The sequence below is a fragment of the Lepidochelys kempii genome, chromosome 10, assembly GCF_965140285.1.
Source record: "Lepidochelys kempii isolate rLepKem1 chromosome 10, rLepKem1.hap1, whole genome shotgun sequence".
In the NCBI taxonomy this organism is placed as follows: Eukaryota; Metazoa; Chordata; order Testudines; family Cheloniidae; genus Lepidochelys; species Lepidochelys kempii.
The window spans coordinates 7059141-7075513 of record NC_136389.1 but is presented as its reverse complement, the minus strand read 5'-3'; the positions used below and the strand labels follow the sequence as shown (position 1 = coordinate 7075513).

General features: G+C 52.1%; 2 protein-coding genes across 3 annotated transcripts in view; one reads left to right on the top strand and one right to left on the bottom strand.

The window, feature by feature from the left end:
- The window catches only part of FAM83G (family with sequence similarity 83 member G), a 32938-nt gene extending 20682 nt beyond the window's left edge, over nt 1-12256 (bottom strand). The window contains exon 1 of the mRNA XM_073361792.2: nt 11075-12256. Within this exon, the coding sequence (XP_073217893.2) occupies nt 11075-11563 (489 nt within the window). The 5' untranslated portion in view covers nt 11564-12256. The remainder of the gene's footprint in view (nt 1-11074) is intronic.
- Nucleotides 1-16373, top strand: part of SLC5A10 (solute carrier family 5 member 10) — an 82532-nt gene that overhangs the window by 47953 nt on the left and 18206 nt on the right. The window lies entirely within an intron of this gene.

Sequence of the window (16373 nt, the reverse complement as noted above, 5' to 3'; positions counted from 1 at the left end):
GGGTCAGGAGACAGCACAGAGGTGCTGAGGTGTGAATCGGCTGGCTCCTGGTCTGGTTCATCACTTGCAACGCTTTACTTCTCTGTCTCCTCAGTTATTCCTAGGAGGCTCTGGGTTAGTAACTGCTTGTAGGAGGAGAATGGAGTTGCCGCGTGTACCGTGGTTCCCCCACTCCGATGAAGTGTGAGGCTCTGATGGGAGATTATCATTTGAGCTGGACAGTGAAAGTTAGCTGTGATGGGAGTACGTTGTCTGTGCACCAAACCCAGACACACATGTTGATACTAGGAGAATCCCTGGAATGTTTTCCTCGTACAGGTGCAGTAGAATCAGAATTATGCTTGACACGTATATTGCACCTTTCATCCAAGGCCTTCAAAGCAGCATAATTAATTTAGCATCACAGCACCTCTGGCAGGCGGGGAAGATTGATTATCATCAATGTATAGATTAGGAAACTGAGACACGGAGAGCTTAAGTGACTGGAGTGTACAGCATGACCTGATTTCCACATCCTGGTTATGTTATTTAGACTGCACTCCCAGGTGGAGTTTGTTCTGTTTTATGAATGGGATGCGATGCTGGGGTTGCCTGTGATGGCAAGGGACTGGTCCTTTCCTATCCTCTGGTCCTATGTCGGCTTGCACCTCCTGCCCCTGCCAAGTCATCTGGATTCACTGGAGGGTTGCTGGGTGTAGAAGCGTTTTAAGCGTAACTCAAGGAGACATTGGAGGGAGAGCTTTTCAAAGGAGCTTAGCATTGGCCTATATCTGCTGCTCCCACTTTGTCCCGTGGGAGCTTTGCCGCTGCCCGCAGTGGGAGCAGAAAGAGGCCTATCCCGAGCAGGTTTGAAAAAGCCACCCTGGAAATCTGCCTCCCGCCCATTGTTCCACAGAACCCCGAATCTCCAGGCCCTGGGCGTGTGTGCTCACGGCTGTTCGCATTGCAGCAGCTCGGGGTGGTGGGGGCACTGTGGCTTTGCTGGGGGAGCTTCCCGTGGCTGCGGTATGGTGATAAAGGGGCATGACCGAGAGGACATTGCAAAGGCAGACAGAGCCAACCTGGCACCCGAAACAGTGACTCGGGCCTGCTGATTTGTTTGTTTGCTTGCTGCTTACTCAAAGGCTCAGAGCTCGGCTGCAGCTCCCTGGCTGTACTTTGCCTCCGGAGCAGGGACATCACACGGCTCTTTAGACACCTGCTTTCACATTCCTGCGGGGGAACTTTCCCTTCAGGAGCAAGGAGAGTTGGAACAGAGCTCCCAGGAGGAAAGGAATCTGGGTGGTTCACTCACTTCGAGGAGACGTTAGGGTGCACGCCCACCCCTCATTGCCCCATTGGCTACCAGGAGTTGCTGCGAGAAGGGAAATGTTATGCTGGGTCTTTTATTGCAGGCATCAAAAAGAATCATTTACAAATGTGTTCTCCCTTCTCATTTACCTGGCCCTTAGCAAGGTTCAAAGCCCTTTATGAGCAACAGTGGATGAATCCGCCCACGTCCCATGTGCTGGGCATGGCAGTATGATCACTCCCATTTTACAGGTGGGGAAACCGAGGCAGAAGGGTTGACTGCCTGATTTGCAAGGATACGAAGTCCTCCTAGCTCCCGTTGACTTCAGTGGGGTACGTGGACTTATGAATATCAGGCTGTGAATGGCTCGCTGAAGGCTGGAAGGTGCCTCAATGTCATAGCCACAATTAGAACGGAAAAAGAAAAGGAGTACTTGTGGCACCTTAGAGACTAACCAATTTATTTGAGCATGAGCTTTCGTGAGCTACAGCTCACTTCATCGGATGCATACCGTGGAAACTGCAGCAGACTTTATATATACACAGAGAATATGAAACAATACCCCCTCCCACCCCACTGTCCTGCTGGTAATAGTTTATCTAAAGTGATCATCAGGTGGGCCATTTCCAGCATAAATCCAGGTTTTCTCACCCTCCACCCCCCCACACAAATTCACTCTCCTGCTGGTGATAGCCCATCCAAAGTGACAACTCTTTACACAATGTGCATGATAATCAAGTTGGGCTATTTCCTGCACAAATCCAGGTTTTCAAGAGGCCCTGGTTTTCCTTTCACTGATAGCGGTGTGAATCAGGAGCGGCTCCATTCCAGTTAATCAAAATGCATGCTGTAAATGAGGCCAGAGTCGGGCCCTGGAAAATTCCCAGTCCTGCTTTACTCCAGCACGATCTGGAGCCAGAACCTCCTGTGTCTTGAGCCCAGCTCTGACACCAATTTCCCCTTATGCCTTTGGACAAGTCTCTTTAGGCACCTAACCCCTGGGAGTGAGATGCCTAAATACCTCTGAGGATATGGGCCTTAGCCTCTCTGTTTCACTCCCTCCACGTGGAACCTGAGACCCTGGAAAATGGGGATGCTAATACTTAGCCCCTGAGGGTTAGCTGCAAAGGGCTTTGAAATGAAAAGAACGAAGTGAGTGCCAAGGAATAATCACCTACAGAATCTGTAACGTGGGAAACACCTTTACAAATAAAATCAACGAGAAACAAACCCACAAACCCTACATGATGCAGGTCCCTTCTAGTGACTGCTGGCCACGGGCAGTGGAGTTGGGATGGGTGCCTCCAGGCAGCATGTGTCCTAGGGTCTTGATGTTGCAAGGTAGATGGTATTCCCAGCCCCGAAGGAAGCTCTGTCCTATCTCCTCTTTGCATCGGCTGCTTGTTTCTGAAGGCAAAGCTCCCTGCCAGGAATCCGAAAGGAAGCATTTCTCTCTCTGCAGAGCAAAGTTGAGAGCCAGCGCTGCAGCAAAGCAACTGTGGGCCTCCCAGTGAAAAAACCCAAACCCCTCAGCACGTTCTGGCGAGTTTGCCTTGTCCAGGTTTGCTCACTGCCCTGCCACAAATAGCAGGGAACCATCCGGCCAGTGAAATCGATTGGCTTGTGGGATAGCCTCCCATGGGAATCCCAAGTGATCTAGAACACTAGGCTGAGCAAAGCCCTAGACAATGGGCTGTAGGGAACAACTGGGGTCCTGCTGCTAGGGCAGCGAACCAGGTCTCGGGAGACCTGGCTCCATAGAGTTCAAGGCCAGGAGGGACCAGGAGATCATCTGGGCTGACCTCCTTTCTCTCAGAGATCATGAAATGTCGCCTTGGGTACCCCTGTATTGCACCCAGTAACGTGTGTTTGGTTGACGCACATCATCCAGAAAGGACACCCAGTCTTGACTGGACAAGTTCTATTTCTGCCGTGGACAGAATGGGTGGTTGAATCGTGGGCAAGTCATGGCCCCTCCCTGTGCCTCAGTTTCCCCTTGTGTGCTCTTGTCCGTTTAGCTTGTAAGCTCTTCAGGCAGGGATTGTCTCTTGCTGTGTGTTTGCACAACATAGCCGAGCGCAAGGCGGGGCTCACGCTCAGTTTGGATCTCTAGACGCTGCTGCAAGACAGATTGCATATGAGGACCATGATTGCAATTGGGTGTCAGCAGGGGGTGGGCGAGGTGGCCTAATAACAAATCATTTCCATCCCCCATTCCTGTGAGAGTTCAAAAGCACAAGGTCAAACCCTGCTCACAGGTCCACCCGCAGGAACCTCCTGAAATCAGTATGAGAAGGGCAAAAATTCAGCTGCAGGATTTAATCCGCAAAGAATGAAGTCCTGTGTGCTAGAGGAAGCAGGAGGCCGGCACTCTATGCTGATTACAGCCCTTTCCGAGGCGTGGGGCACAGCACTGGCTGCTTCCCCGGCTCTGGAGAAAAAAGACTTCATCTGAAATCCTTCCCCTTGTAACTCAGATAATCAGTTACTCCCCTGCAAAGGGACCGGTCACTGCTGCCTTTCTGACTTTGGAGCATTTGACAGTATAAAAGCATTATGCTGGATCCAAGGCAGTGGGGAATCGGACCCTTTGCACACGGCGACTTTCCCCTCTCTTCGCCGGTGTGTCGTCAAGACAATTCCCCCCACTGAAATGCTTTCAGCTAGGTAAAAAAAACCCAAGTGGAGGAGAGCCCTAGATCCAAGCCCAGACACTCTCCACTCCATAGCAGATTCCAATTGGCTCCGTTGTCTTCCCTCAATCCCAACTCGTTGGCAAGGTATTTAGAACATGCAGCCGTGCAGCATTTTTGGATGGATCAGGTATTGAGAAACAATGGGGTGTTTTATCTAGGTCTCCAGCTCACAGTCCGTCTAAGGGACGTTGCTGTGCCACGTACAAAACCCGTTCCCATCCAGGAAGCACAAGGGAGGTCAGAATCATTTCAGGGTGCTTTGATCAAAACATGTGAACTGTGGGATCATTTTTTATAGGGGAAATTGGAATTCCTATTAACCTACTTTCTGCATCATCAAAGACCAACGTTTGGGCCTACTGCCTGTTTGTTTAATGAGCATATATTATCAGCGCAGAGTAAGCAGACAATTAGAGAAATAATGTGTTGGGAAAGCTATAAGTGGGATGACTAATATTAATTGTCTCTGTCCCTTCTCTGGTACCTTTCATCGGTGTCTCATGAAACATTCTGCAAACAGTAATTAATTGAACCTCACAACTTCCTTGGCAGGTAGATAAGGTTGATTATACTAGACATGAACCAGACCTAGAATCTCTAATGCAAACTCTGAGGGCAGATTCAGAAAACACTTCCTACAGTTTTGTTCCAGGCCAGTATTTTTGATACATTCTGATTTCAGCTCCGCTGGAGCCAAAGTCTTGTGAAAACAACTGATCGCTTGAGAATTCCCCTATTTGAGATGGGAGTACTCTTGAGCCGGTGAGGTTTTCAGCTGGTTGGGGTCAGAATTTCATGAGAATAGTCCATGAGATTTCAATGCCATGTCAAAACTCAGGTCTGCTTTAATCCTGGTGTGTTCTTGAACCTGAATCCTGCCCTAAAACTAATCTGAATAGTGCCTCTTTGTCTCGTGTCTATAGTTCCCCATTGTACAGATAGGGAGCACTGAGGCACAGCAAAGTCATTCACCAAGTCACTGGAAGAGCTGGGAATAGAATCAGGGGTTCTGCATTCCTTCCTTTGCTTTAATCACTAGGGAATACTCCCACCCAGAGACAGGAATAGAGCTCAGGACTCCTGCCTCCACATCCATAACCACTTTTTCTCCTGGTTACCATTCCAACTATGTCCCAAAACTACATTTAGTCCCTAAACTCAGCAAAATGTTTAGCCATGTAGGCCCCGATCCTGCAGATACCTACATGAGGGCTTAACTTTGTGTTTGTAGGATTTAGTTCTGACTCCCATCCTGTCCCATAACCACTAGGCCAGCGGTTCTCAACCAGGGGTACGCGTACCCCTGGGGGTACACAGAGGTCTTCCAGGGGGTACACCAACTCCTCTAGATATTTGCCTAGTTTTACAACAGGCTACACAAAAAGCACTAGCGAAGATAGTACAAACTACAATTTCATACAGACAATGACTTGTTTGTACTGCCCTATATACTATACACTGAAATGTAAGTACAATATTTATATTCTCATTGATTCATTTTATAATTATGTGGTAAAAATGGGAAAGTCAGCAATTTTTTAGTAATAGTGCGCTGGGACACGTTTGTATTTTTATGTCTGAGTTTATAAGCAAGTAGTTTTTAAGTGAGGTGAAACTTTCGGGGGAACGCAAGACAAATCAGACTCCTGAAAGGGTACAGTAGTCTGGAAAGGTTGAGAGCCCCTGCACTAGATAACGCTGCCCTGCCTGAACTTAGCACCCGGTGGGCATACATCCCCTTCGTCAGACTGAATCAGCGCAGACAGATGCACGTAGCTCTGAACAAGCTCTGAGAAGCTGTAGTCTAAATAACTGGAGTTTATCTTGAGAAAGCGAGCTGCTTCCCCCTCCGCCAAAGGAGAATTTGCTAAGTAATAAACACCCAGTGGAAGGGGTGTATGCCCTCCTGGCTTCCCATGGAGCATGCAAACTAAGCTGATGGCTGTGCTGGCATGGGTGCCCGAACTTTGCTCTTATGTAGACATCTAGCAGCCCCAGCGTTTTGCTTTGGTGTTGGGATTTTTCTTTCTTTTTCTTTTTAGTTTGGAATGGGCCAAATGTGCTCAGCCTCCAAATTGCGGCTGGCATCAGGGCTCAGTGCTGAGTCTGCATGAAGGATCGCTATCCTAAGCCAGGGAAAGAAAGGCCGCTGTGCTTCCCAGCTGCTTCAGAGCCAGACGCAGGGCAATGCCCACCCAGAACATGAAGCAACAAGCTGTCGGCAGGAGACAGTCACGTTGGCTGTAATAGGAAATTCCAGATGATGTAGGTAAAATGCCTTGTAGCACTTTTTCCATTTCATCATGGGATGACCCAGATGATCTAAGCGCAGTAAGAAGAAAACCTCTGAAGCTAGAAAGCGGCAACCGTGGGTATGGCAGAGAGAAGGTCTGACCTGGCTAACTTTGCAGGGATAGCAACTGCAAGCCTGCTCCATAGCTGATGGGGCTGCTACATCCCTTTACACCAGGTCAGGATCTGGCTCATACTCTCTTGAGTGGCATAAACAATGGAATGACCAGAGAAATCCAGCTACTCGTAAACTCCTAATAATCCCCATTCCTTTTAGAGCACCTTCTGCTCTAGGATCTCAAAGCACATCATGGAGGGCAACGAACAGAGTCTCACGATGCCCCCTGCCTGGGAGACTATCCTCATCAGCTGGGGAAACTGAGGCACAATGGGGCAGTGACTTGCCCACGGTCACACCGGGAATCTGTGGCACTGCTGGGAGCAGAACCCAAATCTCCTGAGCCCTTCTTGAGCAACTGGATCATACTTCTTGTCTCTCCCACTCCCCACCCCTTTGCACAAACCCTGCTCCCCAGCTAAATCAATCTGAAAGGCGCTGAATTGGTATGCTGTTGCAAAAGGATCCCCCTCCCCGCCATGCATGCATCTCTGGTCTGTCTGGAGCAGGGATTCCTGCTGCTGCGAGGCTCCAATGCAACCTCTTTATTTCCCCCCTCTGGGAGCTCAGCGTGCGGACGGGGCAGTGGTGGACACGGCCAGGCCCCCACGGGTGCTTGCTCCATTCCGACGCGCGCACACAGGGATGGCGACAGGGAGGCGGCTGGACAGGCGCGAGAGCTCGTGATGTCCATGAAATGCGGTGGCAGCGTCCCAACCAGCCAGGCCGCCTCCAGCAGCCGGACGAAGGGGTCTGGGCCAGGGGAGGGCCAGGGGCCCAGCCGCAGGCAAGGAGTGGGAATGCAGAGCCCATCTGCCTGGTGGGATGAGTCAGAGGGAAGCGACCAGAATGCAGAGCCAGCAGGGAGCGTCTGAACCAGGGTCAGGGACGATAGGCCAGGCCGTTCTCCCTGACGGTGAGGGGATGCTTTGCCTGGGTCCGTTCGCCCCGTATTCCATCTCCTCCCGCCACGTCTGCCACACAGCGATCGAACAGATGCAGAGCAGACCCGGCTGGGCTCTGCCTGCGTCACGGAGTCAGGGCGCAGGTGGGCGACCGTAGTCCATGGCCCGTTGCGGGGAGTGCTGGCTCGAAGCCCTCCCTGGCTTCGTATTCGGTGCCTCCTCAGGGGACCGCACCCCGTGGCTGAGGTGTCGACCGTCCGCCTGGCCCTAGCACCCTGCAGAAAGCTGGACCACGCTCCGCAAGCTGGGGTGTGGCTGTTCATTAGGCAGCCATGGGGATCCGCATTTCCGCACTCCCCAGCGGCAGCTCCCGGGACGTCGGCTGCAGTAGAAGTCGGAGGGACTTGGTCTAGCCCTGCATCGTGTGAACAGAAGGCTGCTTTGGCTCCAAACACCTCTGGGGGCATGTAGGGACAGGCCAGAAAGCGTTATGCCAGGGGCACAAGACAAAAACGACTCTCTTGGATCATCCCCCTGGAGCCCCAGTTTGTGCCTTCAGAGCCGAGCGTACAAGGGGGGGGATGAGAAACATTCTCCCCTCATTTTTGGGTTCCTTCAGCCAGCCCTTCCTTCCCTGGGAGACTCCAGCTCGGCTGCAACGACAGCCAAGCGGGCTGAGAGGGGAATTAAGCGCCTTCCTCCCCCCATCCCAAGCCAGGCTGAGGCCCACTCAAACGCAAAGCCGCTCTGCTACCGGAAGCACGTCCTGAGTGAGAGGTTTTCAGTCTGGTTTAAAGATGGCTCCCCTCTAAACTGGTTTCAGATGCTGTTTGGCTGGCGGCGAGGACTGATCATGGCACGTCTGAGAGAGTGAGGCCCCGGCCGCACCCGGCAGCCCGCGTTCAGAACTGGTCCAAACGTGTTCTCAGATCATGCTCTCTGCCTGCTACGGGGCCCGCTGGAAACCTGCCCTCTCCAAATACACAGCCCTCTGGCGATAAGGGCCTTGAAGACACACTTGGTATGGTTTATATTTGGATGAAGATTGGCTGTTATTCCCGTTGGGATCTAAAACATCAAGGAAGCTCCCTGCCTTGCTTTTCTGACTGAAAAGCAAGCAGGGGAGAAGGCAAATGCTCAGGACATGTGACCTCTGTGGCTGCTGATCCCCATTTTCTGTGCAGCACACACGGTGCAGCCTGCAGAGAAGGATCTGTGTGTACGTCTCAGATTACGCCTGGGGGAATTTTGCACCCCTGCGCACCTGCAGAATTTACGCCCCATGCAGATTTCTTTGGTTCCCCGCAGAAAAATGACTTTCTGATGGGGAAGCAAAGAGAAACCACAAGAGTGGTCATGCGACCCTCCCGAGCAGTTTGTTTCGGGTGCCCAGGGCACAGTAAACCACAGTGGGGCAGAGGACAGGACTGGGGAAGACCCAGCTGGTGGCTCCTACCCTCTGCCAGGCTCAGCTGCTAGTCCAGGCAGGGCTGGAGGAGATGGGAGTTCCTCTTCCCCTGTATGGCATCCGGCTCTGTGTCAGACCCACCTCCAGATTTCTATCCCAGCTGCAGGAAGCTCTGCAAACCTCCCCCACTGGCTTCCTTCACCCATCACTCCTCAGCTGCAGGGGGAGAGATCCCTGTACAGGGAGCTGCTTCCCCATCTGCCCAGCCCCCGTTCAGCCAGACCCTCACATACTGACACCCTCCTGCCGAGCCTCACCCTCCCTACACTCAGAACCCCCCGCCAATGAGTCCCACTCCTTCTTCACCTGAACCACCCCGATGAGCCACCTGGATCCCTACCCCACAGAGCCCCAACCAGCTGCACCTGGATCCCCACCCCACTGAGCCCCACTCCCCAGCTTCTGGATTCCCAAATGAGCCCTCCACATCCAGACCCCTCCCTGCTGAGCCCCAACCACCTTCACCTTGACCTTCCTGCAGAGTCCCATTACTGTTGCACCCAGAACCCCCCAACAAGCCCCTGTGCATCCAGATCCGCCCACTCCCAGATTCCTCACTGAGCAGCCCGCACCCAGATTGCCCCACATGGAACCCTCTCAATCCACACCTGGATTCCCCTCACACTGAGCCCCTCTACACTTGGATCCTTCCTTGCTGAGCCTGCCTGTCCCACACCTGGTGCACGTGGCACAGGGGCAGGGCCCTGGGGTGTTTCTGAGGCAGGCCTGGTCCTTGCAGCCTCACCGCTGAGTCCGTGCCCTGGGGGCGGGGGATTGCACAGTCGTCTCCCACCTCTGTGCAGGCAGTGGTATCTGCTCCCCTCTGCCATGCTGGAGCCTCCGCATTTATTTGACAAATAAAATTTGCAGAATTTTGAAGATTTTTAAAATATTGTGTGCAGAATTTTTAATTTTTTGGCACAGAATGCCTTCAGGAGTATCAGGTGGAAGAGTTTCCATACTGGAGGAAAGTGCCAACTCACGGCCCTCCTCTTTCACCCCAGCGCTAAGGTGAGGTAGGTCGGAGTCAGTGGGGACACTGAGGCAGGGACAGGTCAAGGCCAAGGTTGGTCAAAGCGGACACTGATTTTGGAGACACCTACTTTTCCGAGGGGCTGAGCCCCCCCCCCCCAGCTCCCGACGCGGCGCAGTCATGCAAATCACTCACCCCAAGCTGGGGGGCAGCAGAAGTCTGAGGTCACCTTTGAAAATGTTGGCCTGATGGCTAGCCTGGAGTCACACAGCCAGGCTGGGGCAGAGCCCCCGTTTGAGCCTGAATCTCCATATGTGGCATCATTGGACACCAAGGCTCAGCGCCTGCTCAGTCCCTGCGTTATTGCGGAGGGGGCATTCCACACGCTGGTCCCAGGAGGCCCTCCATACACAGCCCTCATTTCCTTAAACATACCTGTTCTATCTGCTTCCACCGCTTCCCCCGTCCCAGTCACCCTCCCTCTGGGTGAAGACACTTCCCAGACCAGTCCATCTCCATATCACGACTTCTCCATGTGCCATTCACTGCCCTCCACCAATATATTGTGGCTAAGTCGATCTCAAGGTCTTGATCAGAGCATTATTACATGCCAAGATACAGCAAAGCAGCTTGTTTTCATTTTTGCGAAGGCTGGATGTAATCAGGTGTGGGACCTTTTCCTTGGGGAGGGTCTTACCGAAAGTCTGCTGCAGAAATGGGGCAGATATTGTTTTTGATCAAACTTTCCTGGACTGTGCAAGCCACTAATCAATTTTGCATCATCTGTTAACCAGGATGAAATTGACAAGGACTAGCAGGAAGACCTTGGGCCAGATTCAGCCCTTATGTAAGCTGGTGCAATGCCAACAGCCGTCACCTGTTCACACCAGGGCAGAATTTGAACCCTTGTACTCTGCAGAGCCACGTGCGGTTCCCTGGGGCCCTGGAGATAATTATCAGGGGAAAGCTGATACTTTGGGCTTGGAAAGAAGTAGCAGCTCAAAGAGTTTGTGTTTTCTTATCCCCACAGCCTCTGGGTTGCCAAGGGTCCAGGGCAGTCAAAGAAAAGATTCCCATTGTTTCCAGGGGAAGCTGGATCAGGTTTCCAGCTCTTTCTCTCACCTGCAGCAAAATCTGAGCCATAAGTATGGGTGTGAAGCTTAATGGGGAAGAACAGATAATACATAAGATTGGCCCCTGCAGTCATCACTCAGCCAGACCTCCCTTGCAGGGCACTGGGGTAAGGGTTGCCTGGCTGAGAGGACTTTGGGATCTGGCCCGCTCTGGACAGCTGAGTTAACTCGTGCTCTAACAATCAGCATGCATCTCACCTTCTGAGCCTGGACAATCATCTTCCTGACCACCTCCTTGATGTGCGCTTGCCCGTTGATGGGCGGCTGCATGTACACCATGGCCCTGGTGACTCCCCGGTAGGCGGCGGTCTCGGGCCAGCCCAGGTCCAGCTGCGGGATGGAGCGGTCGGATCTCTGGGGCCAGTACTGCAAAGAGGGCGCCAACTCTCCCTCGCCCCCGTGGCTGGTGCAGTCACCGTCGCTGTCCCCGGCCCCGTGGCGTGGGATATACTCCGAACCCGGGTCGTACGTTTCCAGCGACTCCATGATCTTTTTAAGCTCCAGCTCGGAGAGGAAGTCCCGGATGCTCTCTTTCTTGAGGACCTCGTAGAAGGCCTCCGGCCCCTTTGAGACCAGGGCTTCCAAAGCCAGTCTCTGCTCCTCGCTGTAGAAGAACTCCGGCTTGGATTCGCTGGATCTCCAGTTGACATGATTGTCATCCAGACACTGCACCTGGGAGAGAGCCATAGCCCCAGCAAACCGTCAGACACAGAAGGGAGCCGATGACACCAGTGAAGGCTAGACCCTGACAATAAATAAGAGTTAATTATTTCCTGTTTTTTAAATAACTTAGCTTTTTTTTCTCCTTCTTGTGTTAGACACAGCAGCGGGTCCCCCTTCTCCTTCCTCCGGCTGGCTTGGCTTCTCCACAAAGCGCTCCCACACTCTGCCTCAGGTCTCCTGCCTCTTTGGCTATTTCCGCTCAGGAGATGCTGGCTTGGTTTCTCATTTACTCATCGGCTCTGCCCAGCCCAGGCGACCTCCGTGTGAGACAAAACCAGAGAAAAGCTGATTCTTCCTCTGACTCCCAGGTCTCCAGTGCTGCCAGCCAGGTGACAGGTGACTCGCTCGCACGCACAGATGCTTTGATAGGGGCACAATCCCTTGGAATCTTCTACCACCAGATCCACTTCCCTCTCGCCGCCTGCCCTTCCCCACAATGAGACTATAGAATAGAATAAAATAAAATACGAAGGAAAATAACCGTTTAAAAAAATCCAGAAAATCAGATAGGCAGCAGCCGTGGGGGTTTCTCTGTCTGATTCTTCCTGTCTTTATTTCTCTCTCCCTTGATCTGAAGTTCTCCAAATGGGATCAGCCGTTTTTTTTCCCTGCAGCAAAATCCTGCCTGTTGCTGCCTGATCAGTTTCTCCACGGTTCCTGGGGCCGGAAGCCGGATTCTTGCAGGGCTCTTGCCGGTAGGCAGTGTGGACATGGACAGGTAACAGCAAGAAAGGAAAAGAAGAGGGAAAAAAAAAAAAGAGTGATTCATAGCTCCGCCCTGCCCCACCTGCAATCACATGCTGCTGTCTTCAAACATTCCCAATATCTGCCTCGGCCATTAACCCCTTCGGGGGAGCACACACGCTTGCAAAGCCAGCCCTAGGCAGGAGGAGCACAGGAAGCTGATTCATCAGCCCTGCCAGCTCCAGCTCCCAGCACTGCTTCCTGGATCTTGCTCTGATGAGCAAAGGAGAGGGGCTGTCTGGGGCTTTCACGCTCTCGCTCCTGGTTCGTGGATTGCCAGCTGTCTGGGTGTGTTGGTACGGTGCCCAGCTGTGGTCCTCGAACTACCACCAGCTCCTGGAGCACTGGCTAAGCATGCTGAAAACTGTCCTTGGAAATGGTTATTTGAGTGGAAAATGGGGGTTTGAGGACAGGATGGGTTTGAATTGCCATGAAAACAAAACAAAGCCCCCAAGCCCAAAAGGTTTTCAGTGGTTATGAAAAATCAAAGGTTTCTGCGGGTACCACCCCACTCCATTTTCGGACCGGTTCTAATTGTTAACCCTTGCTGTACCAAGTACTACCAATCCTAATGGCGGCATTGGAACCCAGGGCCAACAGTGCTAACAGGATGAGTCCTTACCAACTGAGCTAAGAGAGTACCTCCTGTAGCTAGTAGCTATAGTAGACTTTTATCTTTTTAGGTGAACCAGCCTCTAAGGATGGCTACAATTTCATGTGCTTCCTAGAACTTGCTGCAGGAGAGTAAGTTAAATGAACAACTGGGAGAAAGAAAGAAAGAAAAAAAAACCAGGCTTTGTTAATGGACCGTGACAAAATCCCTTTGAGACTGTTCACTCTGAATTCAGCCAACTCTAAGGCAGCGGTTCTCAACCTGTCCAGGCGACTGTACACCTTTCAGGAGTCTGATTTGTCTTGTGTATCCCAAGTTTCACCTCACTTGAAAATTACTTGTTTCCAAAATCAGACACAACAATACAAAAGCCTCCCAGCACACTAGTACTAAAATTGCTGACTTTCTCATTTTGTCTGTATGAAATTTCAGTTTGGAAGGCTCACGAGGAAGGCTCATACAATGCCTCTTATTGGACCAGCTGCTAAGGGGAAGAGGGATCCATCAGGTCATAAAACCTACAATGGGATCACACGGTCTTGGGGAAGAATCTATTTGAACGAAGCATCAATTGGAGAAGACATGCACGGTCCAGTGGTCTGATCCCCGGCTTGTATAAAGTGTCTGGCCCTTAGCTTAAAGCTTGAATGTGCTGTACTCTGTGGAGTTAGTTAACCCAGGATGCATTTGGTGGTGATAGTGGTAATTATTTGTATTTCCGTGGTGCATAGGAGCCCCAGCCGCGGAGCAGGACTATGCTCTGCTAGGCGCAGTATAGACACACAACAAGATAGGCTGCCCCGAAGCTCTTACACTCTAAGACAAGAGACAGCAGGTGGACACAGGCAGACAGATGGGGGAGTACAAGGAATCAAATGAGAGGGTGTCTAAGCACACCAGTAACCTAGAAAGTTTCTGGGAGGCTTCGTGGCAAAGGAGGGATGTGAAGGAGGATAATGAGGTGGCCTTGTGGATGTTTATAGGGTTCTCCTCCCAGGTGGGAGGGGAACTTGGAGCCAGCACAAAGGGGATTGTTTGAAAGATTAAGACTGGGGGGAGGGATAGCTCAGTGGTTTGAGCATTGGCCTGCTAAACCCAGGGTTGTGAGTTCAATCCTAGAGAGGGATCTGGGGCAAAAATTGGGGATTGATCCTGCTTTGAGCAGGGGGTTGGACTAGATGATCTCCTGAGATCCCTTCCAACCCTGAGATTCTATGACATCTGGACTAAGTTCTACATCTGGGGGTTCAGGTTCTACATCAGTTCTACATCTGGGGGTTCAGGTCACCACTTTATGGGCTAATCTGCTCATTGGGTACTAAAACAGCCATCTGCCCATCCCAGAGCTGGGCCCCTTCCCTTAGGTGCCTATAGGCAAGAATGGGGCCCGTCCAGGCTTTTGTGTCTGCAGTGAAGGATCTGGGTTGGAAGTCAGTGGAGCTATGCCACTTTCTGCCCCTATGTTTGGTTTCAGTCACTGCCTGCCCCTGTGTGGGACCCAACCTGCCCCCTTTCTAATGGCCCCATGGCTCAGGCTGTGGCTTGTTTGGAACCGTCCTGTGTTCGAGTGTTTGTTGGAGCTCTGAATGCCTCTGTGTGGGGGGTGTTTCCTACATCCATCAATTACTTCTGATGATTATTTTATTAGCCACCTACTTGGTAGGGACGAGTTAAACCCGTGCCAAGAGCCAGGGCGGGCGCCCGCATGGCTGGTGTTGCCCAGTTGAGTGTTGTGATCAGGCACCCTCCACCCATTGCCCCCGGGCTGCCGCCTTTCCCTGTCGCTGGCTGAGCTGAGCTCCGCCCCTGCTGGGCTTGGGAAGGGAAGTTGTCAATCTGTGCCATCCAGCTGCAGCTCAGGAGTTCGGGCCTCAAGAATTCGTAGTATTTATTTTTGCCTCCTCGGGATCGATGACCCTGACCCAAATCCAGGAGTAGCCCGTAGCTAGCCAGAGGGAAGAAGACAATGCCCCTTTAGTTCGGTAGGGGGTCGCACAAGCTCGGCCACGGTCTAGCCCTGAGATTGTAACGCATCCCACGCCCTGAATAGTCTGCTTGATCCTGCCCCGTTGAAGTCAATGGGAGTTCGATCACTGACTCCTCAGGATCGGGCCCTTAAATCCGCCCTCCTGCTTACCCGCATCTGCTTTGGCTCGCCCTGCTCTGATTACAGCTGAGAGAGACAGCCAGGGCTGCTTTTCCCTGCGAGCTAGAAGACTTCCCTTCCCTGGCTCCAGGAGTCCAGGCGCCATGTTTGAGAACCGCACAGCTCGCTCAGCAAACTCAGACAGAGCTAACAGACAGGACCAGCCTTGGGTCCAGAAAAACTGGAGGCAGAGTTAGGAGTAAAGGATGATGCTAATTAGAGGACAGGCCATTTTGGTTATTCATTAGCTTTTCATCTGAAACAAAACTGGAAATCGCAAAGCGAAGCATCAGCACATGAGGGGCCTGGGATCTGTGCTTAGCTCCGCCACTGACCTGCTGTCTGACCACGGGCCTGTCACTTCACCTCCCTGCGCCTGAGATTCCCCATCTGAGAAATCCTGGGCTATGGCGAGGCTTCGTTAACTCCTGTTTGCAATTCACTGCGGTGAGAGGAGCTGTGGGCGGGCAGAGCTTATTGTTTTGGCTGCTTCATTACTAGTGCTGGACTAATACGAACATAGTACTTCGCCCTTCTAGAGTGCCGTCGTCCATCCAACGAGCTCAAAGCCCTTCGCAACCATTAATTAAAGCAGCTTTTTACAGATGAGGAAACGAGCCATTCAGCAACTTGCTCATGAGCACACAGCAGAGCCAGGACTAGAACACCAGATTTCCAAATGCCCAGACCCACCCCAGCTCTAACCATTATGTCATCCTGCCTAACCTGGGTTTGCTGGCTACAGACGGCTTGTGAGCTGCAGAATCTGGCTCGGAGTCTGCTCACTTGCAAACGTGAGGGTTTGCTCAGCTCAGTTTTCCCACCGGACTCCAGGAGGAGTCTGGCCTATTCTGTTCTTCTTATTTCTAACAGGCATCTATGCTGCTGACAGGTCAGTCCTGCTGTGGCTGTCCATGTTATCCCTGCCTGAATATTTAGGGCCAGTCAGTATAAGAAGTGCTGGGTGTTGTGGGGAGGAGGAAATGGCCTCTTCGCAAAAGTCCTTCAAACAGTCTGTACAAAGATCAGTCATGGGCTGGAAGGATGGAGACCTGTCTCTGCTCTGCCAGTCTGGTTTGCTGGAGAGCCTTGGATCCAAAGGCCCAGTCCAACCACCACTGATGTTCCAGGGAGTGACTCTAAAAGGAGTTAGATATGGGGAGTGGCTGAGGGTCATAAAGGAGAGGTGGAAATGAGTGTGGGCTACTCCCTCCCTTTGTTGAAAGGATTAAGAGGTGTGAAGCTGTAGATGGATGCGCTGATATTTACGC